A 14,668-nucleotide genomic window follows, 5' to 3' on the forward strand; every position below is an offset into this window, starting at 1 on the left:
AAAATGATGTTGATAATGTTATTCTTTTTTTTTTCAAATAATACAGCCCCGTAAAAGGATTGTTCTGCGTGCCGAAATATGTACCACACTTGTGTTATCTGACATGAATGACAAACGGGCAGAAGTTCTCAATAAACTTGCTGATTTCAATTCCAAACGAGTAGATGTCTATCCACATGTGGTAACCAGGAGGAAGCAAAAATTGGCAAATGATAGGAAGTTGAAGAAAGAAGCTGCCAAAAAGGAGAAGGAAGTTGAAAAGAAAGCAGAGGAGAATGCCAATGAGAACAAGAAACCAGAGGGTAAAATTGCACAGGAGAATGCCAATGAGAACGAGAAACCAGAGGGTAATATGGCAGAGATGAATAACAATGTGGCAGATGTGAATGATAATGCGGCAGAGGGCAACGAACAACCGTTGAAGACTTTTACTTCAAGAAAACGTCTTAAAAGGAATGTAGCAGATGCATCTGTCCCCGAAAATGTAGGACCACCAGAGAAGAAGCAAGCTCCTACCAAACGGACGGCAAAGAAACCTGCAGCATGAAATTTTAATATTAGTTTTAAAGTTCATCAAAACTCTAAGTACAATAATCTTAACTTTTACATTTTCACAAAAATATTTCTCTAGAGTATAATGCCATTTTTGTGTATATATGGCATATAATTTTGGTTTTTGGTGATGTTCAGTAGAACATGGAAACATGTATTTTTAAAGTTGTTGATTCTATGGTTAAAGTTAAGATTATTATTTTTAAAGTTAGCCCTGTTATTGTTATAGTTAAGATCAACTTTAAGAATAATATTGGTTTTTGGTAATGTTCAGTTTCTGTAAAAGTTTAGGATAATTTAGTTAAAGTTGAGGGTTCTTAAGTTAAAGTTTAGGATTCTGTTGTTAAAGTTTAAGCATCTGAAGTTGAAGTTTTGGAGTCTGAAGTTATAATTAAGGTTTCTGAACTTAAAGACTTAGATTTTAAAGTTAAAGTTTAGGCATTTGAAGTTAAAGTTAAGGAATCCAAAGTTAAATTTAGGATTCTGAGTTAAAGTTGAGGATAATTGAGTTAAAGTTGAGGATTATAGAGTTAAAGTCAGGGTTTTAGAGTTAAAGTTGAAGGTTCTAAAATTAAAGTTTAGGATTCTGCTGTTAAAGTTTAGGATAATTAAGTTAAAGTTGAGGATTATAGAGTTAAAGTTAGGGTTTTAGAGTTAAAGTTGAGGGATCTAAAGTTAAAGTTTTGGCTTAAAGTTTAGGATAATTGAGTTAAAGTTGAGGGTTCTAAAGTTAAAGTTTAGGATTCTGAAACATGTATTTAAAGTTGTTGATTCTATGCTTAAAGTTAAGATTATCACCATTAAAGTTAGCCCTGTTATTGAAATAGTTAAGAAAATTTAATATTAGTTTATCTAACTTTTATTACAAAAAGGGTAACTTTAAGTACAAAACTCTCAACTTTAAGTATAATATTGGTTTTTGGTATATAACTTCAATTCTTCATTGTACGTTAAGTATCAATGCACTTTGAAACTTTATTTTCAACTTAAATCCGAAAAAAAAATTCACAATTTATCTTAGACACTTGGACACGTATCCAAGTCAGTCCAAGTAACATGGGTTTTGGCGATGTTTAGAAAAAGTTACGTAACATATTAGAAGTTGTTAATTTAATGCTAAAAGTTAAGCAAATATACCTCAACTTTTACTATATCTAGCCTGACTTTTAATATATAAATCCAACTTTTACATTTTTGAACAAAAGACAGATTAAAAGATATATACACTTCAGAGAAATATTATACTTCACTAAATTTTAATGTATATATTCAAACTTTCAATGTAAAGAAACTTTTACTAAGTTCTCAAGTCTAGTAAACTTTAACTTCAGAATGTTAAACTTTAACTTCATAAACCTTAACTTTAACTTTAAGAAAAAATTAAATTCTATTTTTGATATAAAACATTAAAATAATCAAAATAATCTCAAATTTGGAGTTATTGTTCCAAAGTCTGCTGTTGGAGGCGCTGCAGTTTTTCCCTTCTTCTTTTTGACAAATGGTCCTCGTGGTCTTTTGTTCCTTCCTTTTGTTGTGCAACGTTCAGGATCCAATACCATAGGAGGTTCAGTTGCTGTGTTTGTTGCAGGTTCAGAACTTGTTGCTTGTTGTACACTTGTATCACTTGTTGTTGTTGCATGAGTACCTACAAACATTTAACATACTGTATCATAACTTTTACTTATAAAACCCAAACTTTAACATATAAAACCCTAACTTTTACTTATAAAATTGTAACTTTTACATATTTTCCTTTTTAAGAAAATGTGAGTTCCAATCTGTTTTTATTTCACACATTATAGTTTTTTTGGTTTAAAGTTGTAGTTCTGTAGGTTAAAGTTATGAAATTTATTCTAAAGTTAAGACAGACTTTCATCATCTCTAACTTAACTTTAACAAGGAATATCTTAACTTTAACCAAAAAACAATTAACTTTTACCTGCTGGTGCTGAGTTTGTTTCATATGCTGCTGTTGCATTTGTTTCAGGTGCTGCTGTTGCACTTGTTTCAGGTGCTGCTGTTGCACTTGTTTCTGTGGTTGAAGCGTCGTCAGTGTTTGAAAGATTTAATGACGCTAGAAGTTCATCAACCAGAGACACACTAGCGGCATAACCATCCTCCATAAGGGTTCTTGTCTCCTCATTTGATTGGCTTTTCAAGATAAGGTTGTAGTATTTCCTAGCCATGGTTTGGCGCCAAGGTGTGTACTGCACCTCTTCTGGTTTTTCATTTTCTAATTTGTTCCAAACTGATGACTTGGCAGATTTTGTCCACCTCTTTTTGATGTACTGTTCTGGAATCCGGTTAACCGAATGAAGGTGCAATATCCTAATGCAGTGGTAGCATAACCATCCTGAAGCTTCAAAGTTTTTACACGTACATGATACTGTTTGGCTCTCGTGGATGTATGTTACTCTCTGTGCAGACCAAGGTTCTTCATCAATGGACACAGCATAGAACTCAGTATTTTCTGCATTAGTAGTACCATGTTTTAAAGTTAGGAAAATCAATATAAAAGTTAGCCCTGGTGTACTTAAAGTTATGAAACTTAATTTTTCAGGTTACATAACTTTAAAAATAAAAAACCTAGCTTTAACTTCAGAATTCTAAACTTTAACTTCAGATGCCTAAACTTTTTCAAAATCTTAACTTTTAAAACAAAAAACCTAAACTTTTTACTTAAAGTTATGAAAATATGTATAAAAGTTAGCCCTGGTGAATTAAAAGTTAATAAACTTTATATTTCAGTTTATCAACTTTTATTAAAAAAAGGCATAACTTTTACAGTAAAAAGACTAACTTTAAATTCTGATATTTACCTTGTTTCCAAATTAATTTTGCTGTTGTTGCAATTGAATATCCAAATTCCTCCTCAAAGTCTCTGAATAGTGACAACGTGTAAACTTCTGATGCATGTTTCAACAATCCAGATAGTGGTAAAGCCGAGGATGGAACCGATTTACTACAAGAGAACTCAGCTTGCTTTTCTGTACTTCTCCAACGTTGTATTGTACCTTTGAACAATCTATAGAAATCAGTTAAACTGGTTGTTCTGTTTGCTCTAAATCCGATGGCGTGATTAGTGCTTTCACTTCGTTGTGAAGACAAAATCCCAGCTGAAAAGAAGTCTTTGCTTAGCGCAGGGCAACATTTTTCTCTCAAATTGTATACATTTGTAAACCACTCTTCCCCTATCAACTCATATTGTTGCAGCATTGATCTCCAATTGGTTTCAAATTCAACTACTGTGACACACTTATACAAGCAATAGTTGAATGTCTTCTTAAAAGTTGGATCTCGTTTCAATGCCCCAAATCTGGTAATAGCATTCTGATGCAAATGCCATACACATAATCTGTGTCTTGAATCTGGAAAGACCTGCATATACAACTCAATGTTAAAAGTTGAGATTTTTGAAGTTAAAGTTAAGAAAATTGAAATTAAAGTTAAGAATTATAAAGTTAAAGTTAAAGTTAAGGATAAGTATTCTAAATTTAAACTTTAGGATTCTAAAATTAAAGTTAAGATTTCTAAATTTAAGGTTAAGGATTCTGAACTTAAAGTTAAAGATTTGGAAGTTAAAGTTAAGGACTATGAACTTAAAGTTGAGGAATATGAAGTTAAAGTTAAGGGCTCTGAAAAGGATAAATCTTGGATTTTTACCTGATGGATGGCATTGTTCATTGCTGCATCTTGATCTGTAAAGATTGATATTGGACTTTTTCCCCCCATTGACTTTTTGAAAGTTTGTAGAAGCCACACAAACGACTCAATCTTTTCATCTCCTATGAATGCACAACCAAACATGCAATTGTTCCAGTGGTTGTTTATTCCAACTATTGGAGCACAAATTAGGTTATACCTGTTTGTTCTATACGTCGTGTCAAAAACCACTATATCTCCAAAAATTCCATAGTCTTCCATCATCATAGAGTCCCTCCAAAACAAACTCCTCAATTTACCTTTTTCATCCAATCTAAATCTAAAAAAGAAGTTTGGGTCACCTTCAAGCTCTAAATACATTATGTCAGTTACTGCTTGTGCATCACCTCCTTCTATTTGCTTCATTTTTAACCTCGTGCAGTAATTTAGATGGTCTTTCTTCGAGTGTCCCAAATTTTCTTCACCTCCAGCTTCAATTGCCATGTAGTTAAAGGAAGCCGTGGATGACAGACCTGTCAGTTCAGCATAAAAGAATGTAAATAAAATAATAGTTTCGGCAAAATGTTTAACTTTTACTTCTTCAGACCTGACTTTTAGTACAAAAAGGCTAACTTTAACTTTTAAAACTTTAATTGTCAATAACTTAACTTTAACACCTTATAGTTAATTTTCTGTGTTAAAGTTGTTGTTATTTAGGTTAAAGTTAAGGAAATCGTTGTCAAAGTTAAAGACAGTCTTCATTCTACTCTAACCTAACTTTTACTTTAAAAAGCTTAACTTTAACCTCTAAAACTTTAATTGTAATTAACTTAACTTTAACACCTTATAGTTAATTTTTGTGTTAAAGTTGTGGTTATGTAGGTTAAAGTTAAGGAAATTGTTGTCAAAGTTAAAGACAGTTCTCATTCTACTCTAACCTAACTTTTACTTTAAAAAGCTTAACTTTAACTGAGATGAGTGTGACTTTTATATTTCCAACTTTTTTCATCTTAGAAGGTGATTGCAGTAACAAAAGGATGAGTATCAAAACAATAACTTTTACACAGAACATAAAAGTTTAACTATCAAAATGTAACTATTACCAGATTTTTGCATAGTTTCAATTGCCTCCCTCTTCTCTTCCGTTATTTGCCTTTCAGATCTATGCAAGTAGTGCCATTGACTTCTAGTTAAATCATGGTTGTGCATTATCACATGATTAACAACCTCATATCTGCCTTCAGAATTCATTTTCACTCTCAAGCAAGCCCTACATTGCGTTCTCGTGATCGAAACTTGCCTTGGTTTTCTCTCTTTTTTGGGCACTACAGGAACAACTGTTTGCACTTTTTTCTTTTTGTTCTTTCCATTGTTTGTTACTCCTGCTGCTGAACAAACATATGTCTTTTCAAGCACGATTCTTGTCCCAACTTTGAATCTCGTGTTTCCTTTCCTTATGGAAAATCCAACCTCACTAGCATGTTTTTCATAGAAACCTAGAAGTTCCTCCACTGTTTCAGCAGTGTATCCCATCAGTGTTCCAACAATATCTTGATCCGGTTCTGTTATTGCAATTACCAAAAATCAGCAGAAATTTTTATTATTAAACCCTAACTTTTACGCATAATACTATAACTTTTATTAAAACAAGGCCAACATTTACTAAAACAAGTTTAACTTCTATGCATAGAAATTTAACTTTTACTAAAACAAGGCTAACTTTTACTAAAACAAGCCTAACTTTTACGCATAAAACTGTAACTTTTACAACAATAAGTCTAACTTTTATGGATAACACTATAACTTTTACTAAAACAAGCCTTATATCTATTTAAACAAGGCTAACTTTTATGCATCAAAGTATAACTTTTATGCATAAAACCATGTAAATTCTTTATTAAAATCATGTTAAAAATCTAAGCAAATATTCTAAACTTTACATTTTACATACTTAACTTTTACTCTGAAATCCTCAACTTTAACTTTGATATCTGTAACTTTTTCAAACACCTATTTTTCAGCCAAACCAACACATTTACATAACTTTTACAGGAATATCTCTAACTTTTTCATTCATAACTATAACTTTAACTTTGAACGTATAAACTATAACTTTTATGCATAACTATATCTTTACATTTTACATACTTAACTTTTACTCTGAAAACCTCAACTTTAACTTTGATATCTGTAACTTTTTCAAACACCAATACTTCAGGCAAACCAACACATTTACATAACTTTAACAGGAATATCCCTAACTTTTACGTTTATAACCATAACTTTAACTTCAAACATATAATTAATTATTCATACCTTCAGAATCAGAAATAATATGTTGTTCTTCAGCTTCCATTGCCTCCTCTTCTTCACGTTCCTGTGCCAAAGCATTGTTTTCGATGCAATTGTTGAGAACGTCCTCCATTGTTGCATCTTGAATATCAGGTTCAACAGGAACTTGAATTCTTTGAGTGGATTGAATCACACTCCTAATTAGGTTTTCCATTATTTATCGATTTCACAATTTCGATCTCCTTGCTGCGTTGTTCTTCCTCTTCTTCAGTTTCGATTTCAATGTCGATCTCTTCCTTCCTTCTGCGTCCTTCTTCCTTCTTCAATGTCAATCGATTTCAATGTCGATCGATTTCAATGTCGATCGTTTTTGTTCTTCCTTCTTCCTTCCTTCTCTTTCTGCGTTTTTTTTTCTCTCTCCTTTTCTGCGATTTTTTCTGCGCGATTTCTCTCTCCTCTTTCTTTCTTTCTTTGCGTGATTTTTTTTCTTTCTTTTCGTGATTTTGCTGCGCGTTCACATGTGTGACAACTTGGTGCACATTAATATTAATGTGCACCTGTTGCACACAAGACCTTTTGATTTCACAAAATCTTGCAAGTATTTAGAATTCCCAATCCTAATTCCTAAATATTTTACGTCAAATATTCTACCATTAATCAGCAACACCCCATGTAAAAGAAGATCTAAATGAGAAAATATATACTTCCTCCGTTTAGAAATAGTTGCATCACTTTCACTTTATGCACTATTCATATATTAACTTTGACACTCTTATTACACATATATAAAATATAAATGTTATTATATAAAAATATGGTTGGATTAGTCTCAATGTCTACTTTTCAATTATCAAAAAAAATTATTTTTACTAATGGATAATTAGAGATATTAAGGGTCAAAGTTGTGCGTCAGCAAACGTGAAAGCCAAAGTGATGCAACTATTTCTAAACAGAGAAAGTATACCTTAATAAGAAGAAAAAAATTTGCATTGGCAAACCAAAGATCTCATTTTTATAATACGGGCTTGGAAATAAGAATGTCTTTAGAGATGAAATTTTTGTGCAAATTTTTCACGTTACAATATTTTCTTTTATTATACTTTTTTATTTTTCTAAACATAATCTAAACCTTTATTATATTTAGTTTATTAATTATGACTATGATCAGTGATATCAACCCTAATAAAAAAAATTGGAATATAAAGGTGATAATTTCCTTTTTATAGATCAGATATAGATAAATGACTAATATACTAATTCCAAAATACTATGTTAGACACCAAAATTGTATTTCTCTCTAAAATTCTGATGACGATACTGCATGTCTACTTTTCTCATTTAGATCACGAGCGACGATATTGCATATCGTGGTCTTAGTTGATGAATAATTATTTTTAATTATTTCGCATGTGTAATTTGATTGTATGCTATCAAGTTGCAGTTAGAAATTTTAATAAGAGTAAATTACTAAATGATGTAGATCACTTCCTACATCTTCCTCTCGATCACTAAAAATGAAATTGATTAGTTAGTGTAGTATATAAAGATACCAAGAAATCTACATAGTAATAAATTAATAATAAAAAAAAGTGAGTATTAATTCGTATGAAAAATTAATGTCATAGAAAAAAAGTGAAACTCTTTGGTCGGTCATCCCGCACACACGCTCACACTAGGGCACGCTTGCGCATGGGCCTAGACATGCCATGTACGTTGCCACACTTTGACAGACATTTTTGTCCCGTGCGCGCCAAATCCCAAGCTTTTGGGTTGTTGTTGTTGTGGTTGTTGTTGTTGTCGCCGTCGCCGTCGCATGTGCTTGTGCGCGATAGGGCTTGCGCGTAGGTTGTTGCGTAGCGTGCATGCAACCTTGTGGCCAACATGCCACACACATCCCATATATGGTTATGAGGCCCGTGTTTGTGCGATAGAGTGTACGACCAATTAGGTCGATCTAAACTTTTCAATTAGTTATTAATCATTGAGTATAGTACCCTATTTCCTACAACCTTGATGTTGATGATCGAAAAAAAAATTAGATAGTGCTATGGTAAATTATAAAAAGAAAAAAGAGAAAGAAAGAGAAGACAACTTATGTAAAATGCAATTTGTAACTTTTTAAATGAAAGAGTTAGATAACATCACTCATTCAAATTATTTAGTTTATATTTAATCTTGGTATAAACTTATAAAACCGTGCAATTGCACGGGTTCTATACTAGTTACATTTGAAAAGTACAAACTTTAGGATGTACAAATGTACATTGGACATGAAGCTATAATCTAATTTGCGCATGAGGAGTTCCTCACACCATCAAAATCGTTTGGATGCAAGCTAGACCACGTTTTCTTATCCATCACTTCATAAGTTGATATCATTGAAAAGGAAAAAACACACACAACTCCAAAACCAAAGTCAAAAATGGAACAAAATCAAACAAAACCAGTACATTTTGGCATAATGGGATGTGCAAGGATAGCTAGAAAAATAAGTAGAGCCATAAAGCTAGCCCCAAACGCCACCCTGCACGCCATTGCTAGCCGATCACTCGAGAAAGCCGAGGCATTCTCAACACAAAACGAGTTACTAGACGAAAAAGGGAGATTAAATGGGCAGTGGATGCAGAAGGAAGTGATAGAGTTATGAGAAAGCTTGAATATATTGCATTATATGAATTACATTATATAACTATAATAGTAACAACTAACCTAGCTTAATCCTAGGAATTACATTGACAAATAACCTAAATGCAAGGAGTAATATTAGGGATTACAATAACTATAATATTGTTAGGTTATGATTCATATGACAGTTCATAAATCATGCGGAAAAACCATAAAGCCAGGAAACATATTATTTACACATAATCATTTAGCATAGTTTAGATGCATACTCTTTGTTGCGTGCCTTCCCTAGCTGCGCCCGAACCGAACAAGAACAAGTCTTTAGGACTCCAAGTGTCGTCCCTCCGTAGATAGTCCACAGCACGTCCGGATCCGCCTTAAGATTGACCAACTAGAATCGCCCTTAAGGTTCTAATATTTTCGGTTGGGTAGGCAAGAATATTGGCTGATTTTTCTGCTTAAAAATCTTAGTTTTGAATACTTAAAAACTTGTATATAAATAATGACCCCTAGGCCTTTATTTATAGAGTTATGGAAAAGGAATCGCAATCCTAGTAGGATACGAATTAATTGAAATTAGAATCCTACATGAATTCTATTTAATTAATTTATCTAATTAGGAATAGGAATTTAATCACACACTAACTCTTGCAGTTTTAGGAATCACGCATGAGCACAAACTCACACACACACACGGCAGCCACAAGGGCTGCCCATGCGCATGCGAGCAGCAGCCCATGCAGCGCGGCCCACGCATCCGTGGCCTTGGTGCGCGCTGGGCTTGTGGCGTGCGTGCTTGCTGGGCGATGGCCCGGCTTCGTGCTGGGCCTTCGTCCGGCAGGCCTCGTCCGATGCTAATTCGTACGATACGCTTCCGATTAAATTTCCATTTCCGGAATCTATTTCCGATACGAACAATATTTAATATTTCCGATTCCGGAATTAATTTCCGTTTCGAACAAATATTTAATATTTCCGTTTCCGGAATTATTTTCCGATTCCGGTAATATTTCCGATTCTGACAATATTTCCGTTTCCGACAATATTTCCGATTCTGGTAATATTTCCATTTCCAATAATATTTTCCGATACGTACCATGTTTCCGTTTCCGGCAACATCTACGACTTGGATAATATTCATATTTCCGACACGATCCATATTTCCGTTTCCGGCAATATCATCGTTTCCGGAGTATTCATTTCTTGCCTGTGACGATCTTAGCTCCCACTGAAACCAAGATCCGTCGGTTCCGAATATTCATAGATGGAGTATTTAATGCCATTAAATACTTGATCCGTTTACGTACTATTTGTGTGACCCTACGGGTTCAGTCAAGAGTAAGCTGTGGATTAATATCATTAATTCCACTTGAACTGAAGCGGCCTCTAGCTAGGCATTCAGCTCACTTGATCTCACTGAATTTATTAACTTGTTAATTAATACTGAACCGCATTTATTAGACTTAACATAGAATGCATACTTGGACCAAGGGCATTATTTCCTTCAGTCTCCCACTTGTCCTTAGGGACAAGTGTGCATTTCCTAATTCCTTTGTCGCTCGATGCTTGCTCTTGAACATAAGGTAAGAGTTGTCATCCTTATTATGTCCAGAGGTGTTCCTCGGTTTCAGAGTTCAACTGATCAAATAAACAGATAATCATATCCTATGATTCATCCGAGCACGGCCATGCATTTCACAGTTTCTAGCTCTCCGAGTGGCCTTGTACAACTTTTAAGCATCTCTTCCCGATTCCCAGTCTTGCGATCTTGAGATTAGACTTCGTTTGATAGGTGATTACCTGAGCGTTGCCTTTATAGCCTCCTTTTACGGTGCGACGGTTGGTCAACGTCAAAGCAACCAGTTCTCAAACAAGTAATCTCAAATCACTCAGGTATTGAGGATTTAGTGTCTAATAATTTAATGAAATTTACTTATGACAGACTTTCATCTCTTACAGTAAAGTTTCATAGGTCTTGTCCGATACTAGTCTTCCCAAAGTAAGTATCTATGCAAATGATTATGACATTGCCATGTCCACATAGTTCAAGAAACAGAACTACTAGTCATCTTGCATTCTAATCGTCTAACGTTTTCTATGCGTCCAATTTTATAGAAAACTCCGATTAGGGACCATTTTCAACCTTTGACATTCAAGTTCACTTGATAGACATTTCTTAGTCACAGGACTGGTCCTGACAGTCTATCTTGAATATATCGTCAAGTTGAAGGGACTCATCATTTAATAAACCACAAATTAAATGGAAAAATGAATTTCTTTCATTTATTGTGAATGATTAACCAATAATGTTTTACAAAGATTTAAACTCTAAAACTTTAAAACATTAAACAGAGACATCAAAGCCATTCTCCAATATGCTTGATTCCCATAGCTGCAGTGTGCGAGTTGTGCTTCGCTTGCGGCAGAGGTTTAGTTAATGGATCTGATATGTTGTCATCAGTTCCAATTTTGCTTATCTCGACTTCTTTTCTTTCAACGAACTCTCGTAGAAGGTGAAATCTACGAAGTACATGCTTGACTCTCTGGTGGTGTCTAGGCTCTTTTGCCTGTGCAATAGCTCCGTTATTATCACAATACAGGGCTATTGGTCCTTTAATGGAGGGGACTACACCAAGTTCTCCTATGAACTTCCTTAGCCATATAGCTTCCTTTGCTGCTTCATGTGCAGCAATGTACTCCGCTTCAGTTGTAGAATCCGCAATGGTGCTTTGCTTAGCACTTTTCCAGCTTACTGCTCCTCCGTTGAGGCAGAAGACAAACCCAGACTGTGATCTGAAATCATCTTTGTCGGTTTGGAAACTTGCGTCCGTATAGCCTTTAACAATTAATTCATCATCTCCACCATAGACCAGGAAGTCATCTTTGTGCCTTTTCAGGTACTTCAGAATGTTCTTGGCAGCAGTCCAATGCGCCTCTCCTGGGTCTGACTGGTATCTGCTCGTAGCACTGAGTGCGTACGCAACATCCGGGCGTGTACATATCATAGCATACATTATTGAACCAATCAATGATGCATATGGAATCCCATTCATTCGTCTACGCTCATCAAGTGTTTTTGGGCACTGAGTCTTGCTTAGAGTCATTCCATGAGACATGGGTAGGTAGCCTCACTTGGAGTCCGCCATCTTGAACCTATCAAGCACCTTATTGATATAAGTGCTTTGACTAAGTCCAATCATCTTTTTAGATCTATCTCTGTAAATCTTGATGCCCAATATGTACTGTGCTTCTCCTAGATCCTTCATCGAAAAACATTTCCCAAGCCAAATCTTGACAGAGTTCAACATAGGAATGTCATTTCCGATAAGCAATATGTCGTCGACATATAATACTAGGAAAGCAATTTTGCTCCCACTGACCTTCTTGTATACACAAGATTCGTCCGCGTTTTTGATGAAACCAAAGTCACTGACTGCTTCATCAAAACGTATATTCCAGCTCCTGGATGCCTGCTTCAATCCGTAGATTGACTTCTTTAGCTTGCATACCTTTTTAGCATTCTTTGGATCCTCAAAACCTTCAGGCTGTGTCATAAACACAGTTTCTGTTAAAACGCCGTTTAAGAAGGCAGTTTTGACATCCATCTGCCATATTTCGTAATCGTAATATGCAGCGATTGCTAACATTATTCGAATAGACTTTAGCATTGCAACTGGTGAAAAGGTTTCATCGTAATCCACACCGTGGACTTGCCTGTAACCTTTTGCAACCAATCTAGCTTTGAAAACTTCAAGTTTCCCATCCTTGTCCTTTTTCAGTTTGAAAACCCATTTGCTTCCAATGGCTTGGTAGCCATCTGGAAAATCGACCAAATCCCATACTTGGTTTTCAGACATGGAGTCTAATTCAGATTGCATGGCTTCTTGCCATTGCTTGGAGCTAGGGCTCGTCATAGCTTGCTTGTAAGTCGCAGGTTCATCACTTTCAAGTAATAGAACGTCATAGCTCTCGTTCGTCAAAATACCCAAGTACCTTTCCGGTTGAGATCTATATCTTTGCGATCTACGCGGGGTAACATTTCTAGATTGACCATGATTCTCACCAGATTCTTCTAAAGATCTCTGAGTTTCATCCTGAATGTCATCTTGAGCATTCTCTAGAGTTTGTTGTTCGACTCGAATTTCTTCGAGGTCTACTTTTCTCCCACTTGTCATTTTGGAAATATGATCCTTCTCCAAAAAGACACCATCTCGAGCAACAAACACTTTGTTCTCAGATGTATTGTAGAAGTAATACCCCTTTGTTTCCTTTGGATAGCCCACAAGGATACATTTGTCAGATTTTGGATGAAGTTTGTCTGAAATTAATCGTTTGACGTATACTTCACATCCCCAAATCTTAAGAAAAGACACATTTGGAGGCTTTCCAAACCATAATTCGTATGGAGTCTTTTCGACAGCTTTAGACGGAGCTCTATTTATAGTGAGTGCAGCTGTATTTAGTGCATGTCCCCAAAATTCTAATGGAAGTTCGGCCTGACCCATCATTGACCTGACCATGTCTAGCAAGGTTCTGTTCCTCCGTTCTGACACACCGTTCCATTGTGGTGTTCCAGGAGGAGTCAATTCTGATAGAATTCCACATTCTTTCAGATGGTCATCAAATTCATAGCTCAGATATTCACCGCCTCTATCAGACCGCAGTGCCTTAATCTTCTTGCCTAATTGATTCTCTACTTCACTCTGAAATTCCTTGAATTTGTCAAAGGATTCAGACTTATGCTTCATTAGGTAGACATAACCATACCTACTGAAGTCATCAGTGAAAGTGATAAAGTAGCTGAAACCACCTCTAGCATTTGTACTCATTGGTCCACATACATCTGTATGGATTAAACCCAATAGTTCATTTGCTCTTTCTCCAACTTTAGAGAAAGGTTGCTTTGTCATTTTGCCAAGTAAACATGATTCGCATTTACCATAATCCTCTAAGTCAAATGGTTCTAGAATTCCTTCTCTTTGAAGTCTTTCTAAGCGTTTCAAGTTTATATGGCCTAATCGACAATGCCACAGATAGGTGAGATCTGAATCATCCTTTTTGGCCTTTTTGGTATTTATGTTATATACTTGTTTGTCGTGATCTAATAAATAAAGTCCATTGACTAATCTAGCAGATCCATAAAACATCTCTTTAAAATAAAACGAACAACTATTGTCTTTTATTATAAAGGAAAATCCCTTAGCATCTAAGCAAGAAACTGAAATGATGTTTTTAGTAAGACTTGGAACATGGAAACACTCTTCCAGTTCCAAAACTAGCCCGGAGGGCAACGACAAATAGTAAGTTCCTACAGCTATGAAGGAAATAATGCCCTTGGGCCAAGTATGCATTCTATGTTAAGTCTAATAAATGCGGTTCAGTATTAATTAACAAGTTAATAATTCAGTGAGATCAAGTGAGCTGAATGCCTAGCTAGAGGCCGCTTCAGTTCAAGTGGAATTAATGATATTAATCCACAGCTTACTCTTGACTGAACCCGTAGGGTCACACAAATAGTACGTAAACGGATCAAGTATTTAATGGCATTAAATACTCC

The 14,668-nt window shown here is 35.0% G+C and overlaps 1 protein-coding gene across 1 annotated transcript; it reads right to left on the reverse strand.

Moving 5' to 3' along the window:
- Nucleotides 1–71: 71 nt before the first annotated feature.
- LOC130467897 (protein FAR1-RELATED SEQUENCE 5-like) lies at nucleotides 72–6,997 on the reverse strand. Its single transcript, XM_056836898.1, has 6 exons — nucleotides 6,511–6,997; nucleotides 5,298–5,756; nucleotides 4,216–4,727; nucleotides 3,372–3,930; nucleotides 2,492–3,022; nucleotides 72–536 (listed from the first exon to the last, which is right to left on the reverse strand). Exons 1-6 carry the CDS (start codon nucleotides 6,698–6,700, stop codon nucleotides 169–171), a joined length of 2,619 nt encoding a protein of 872 aa, XP_056692876.1. The 5' UTR covers nucleotides 6,701–6,997; the 3' UTR covers nucleotides 72–168.
- Between the last annotated feature and the right edge of the window lie 7,671 nt (nucleotides 6,998–14,668).

This window comes from Spinacia oleracea, chromosome 2 (assembly GCF_020520425.1).
Source record: "Spinacia oleracea cultivar Varoflay chromosome 2, BTI_SOV_V1, whole genome shotgun sequence".
In the NCBI taxonomy this organism is placed as follows: Eukaryota; Viridiplantae; Streptophyta; class Magnoliopsida; order Caryophyllales; family Amaranthaceae; genus Spinacia; species Spinacia oleracea.

What these genes read in the sequence shown, in the direction of transcription:
- LOC130467897 (XM_056836898.1), bottom strand. Translation starts at nt 6,700, where the DNA reads ATGGAAAACCTAATTAGGAGTGTGATTCAATCCACTCAAAGAATTCAA. An exon ending in TATTATTTCTGATTCTGAAG is followed by an intron (nt 5,757 to 6,510) that starts GTATGAATAATT and finishes TTGCAATAACAG; the next exon opens with AACCGGATCAAGATATTGTT. An exon ending in TGAAACTATGCAAAAATCTG is followed by an intron (nt 4,728 to 5,297) that starts GTAATAGTTACA and finishes CTGAACTGACAG; the next exon opens with GTCTGTCATCCACGGCTTCC.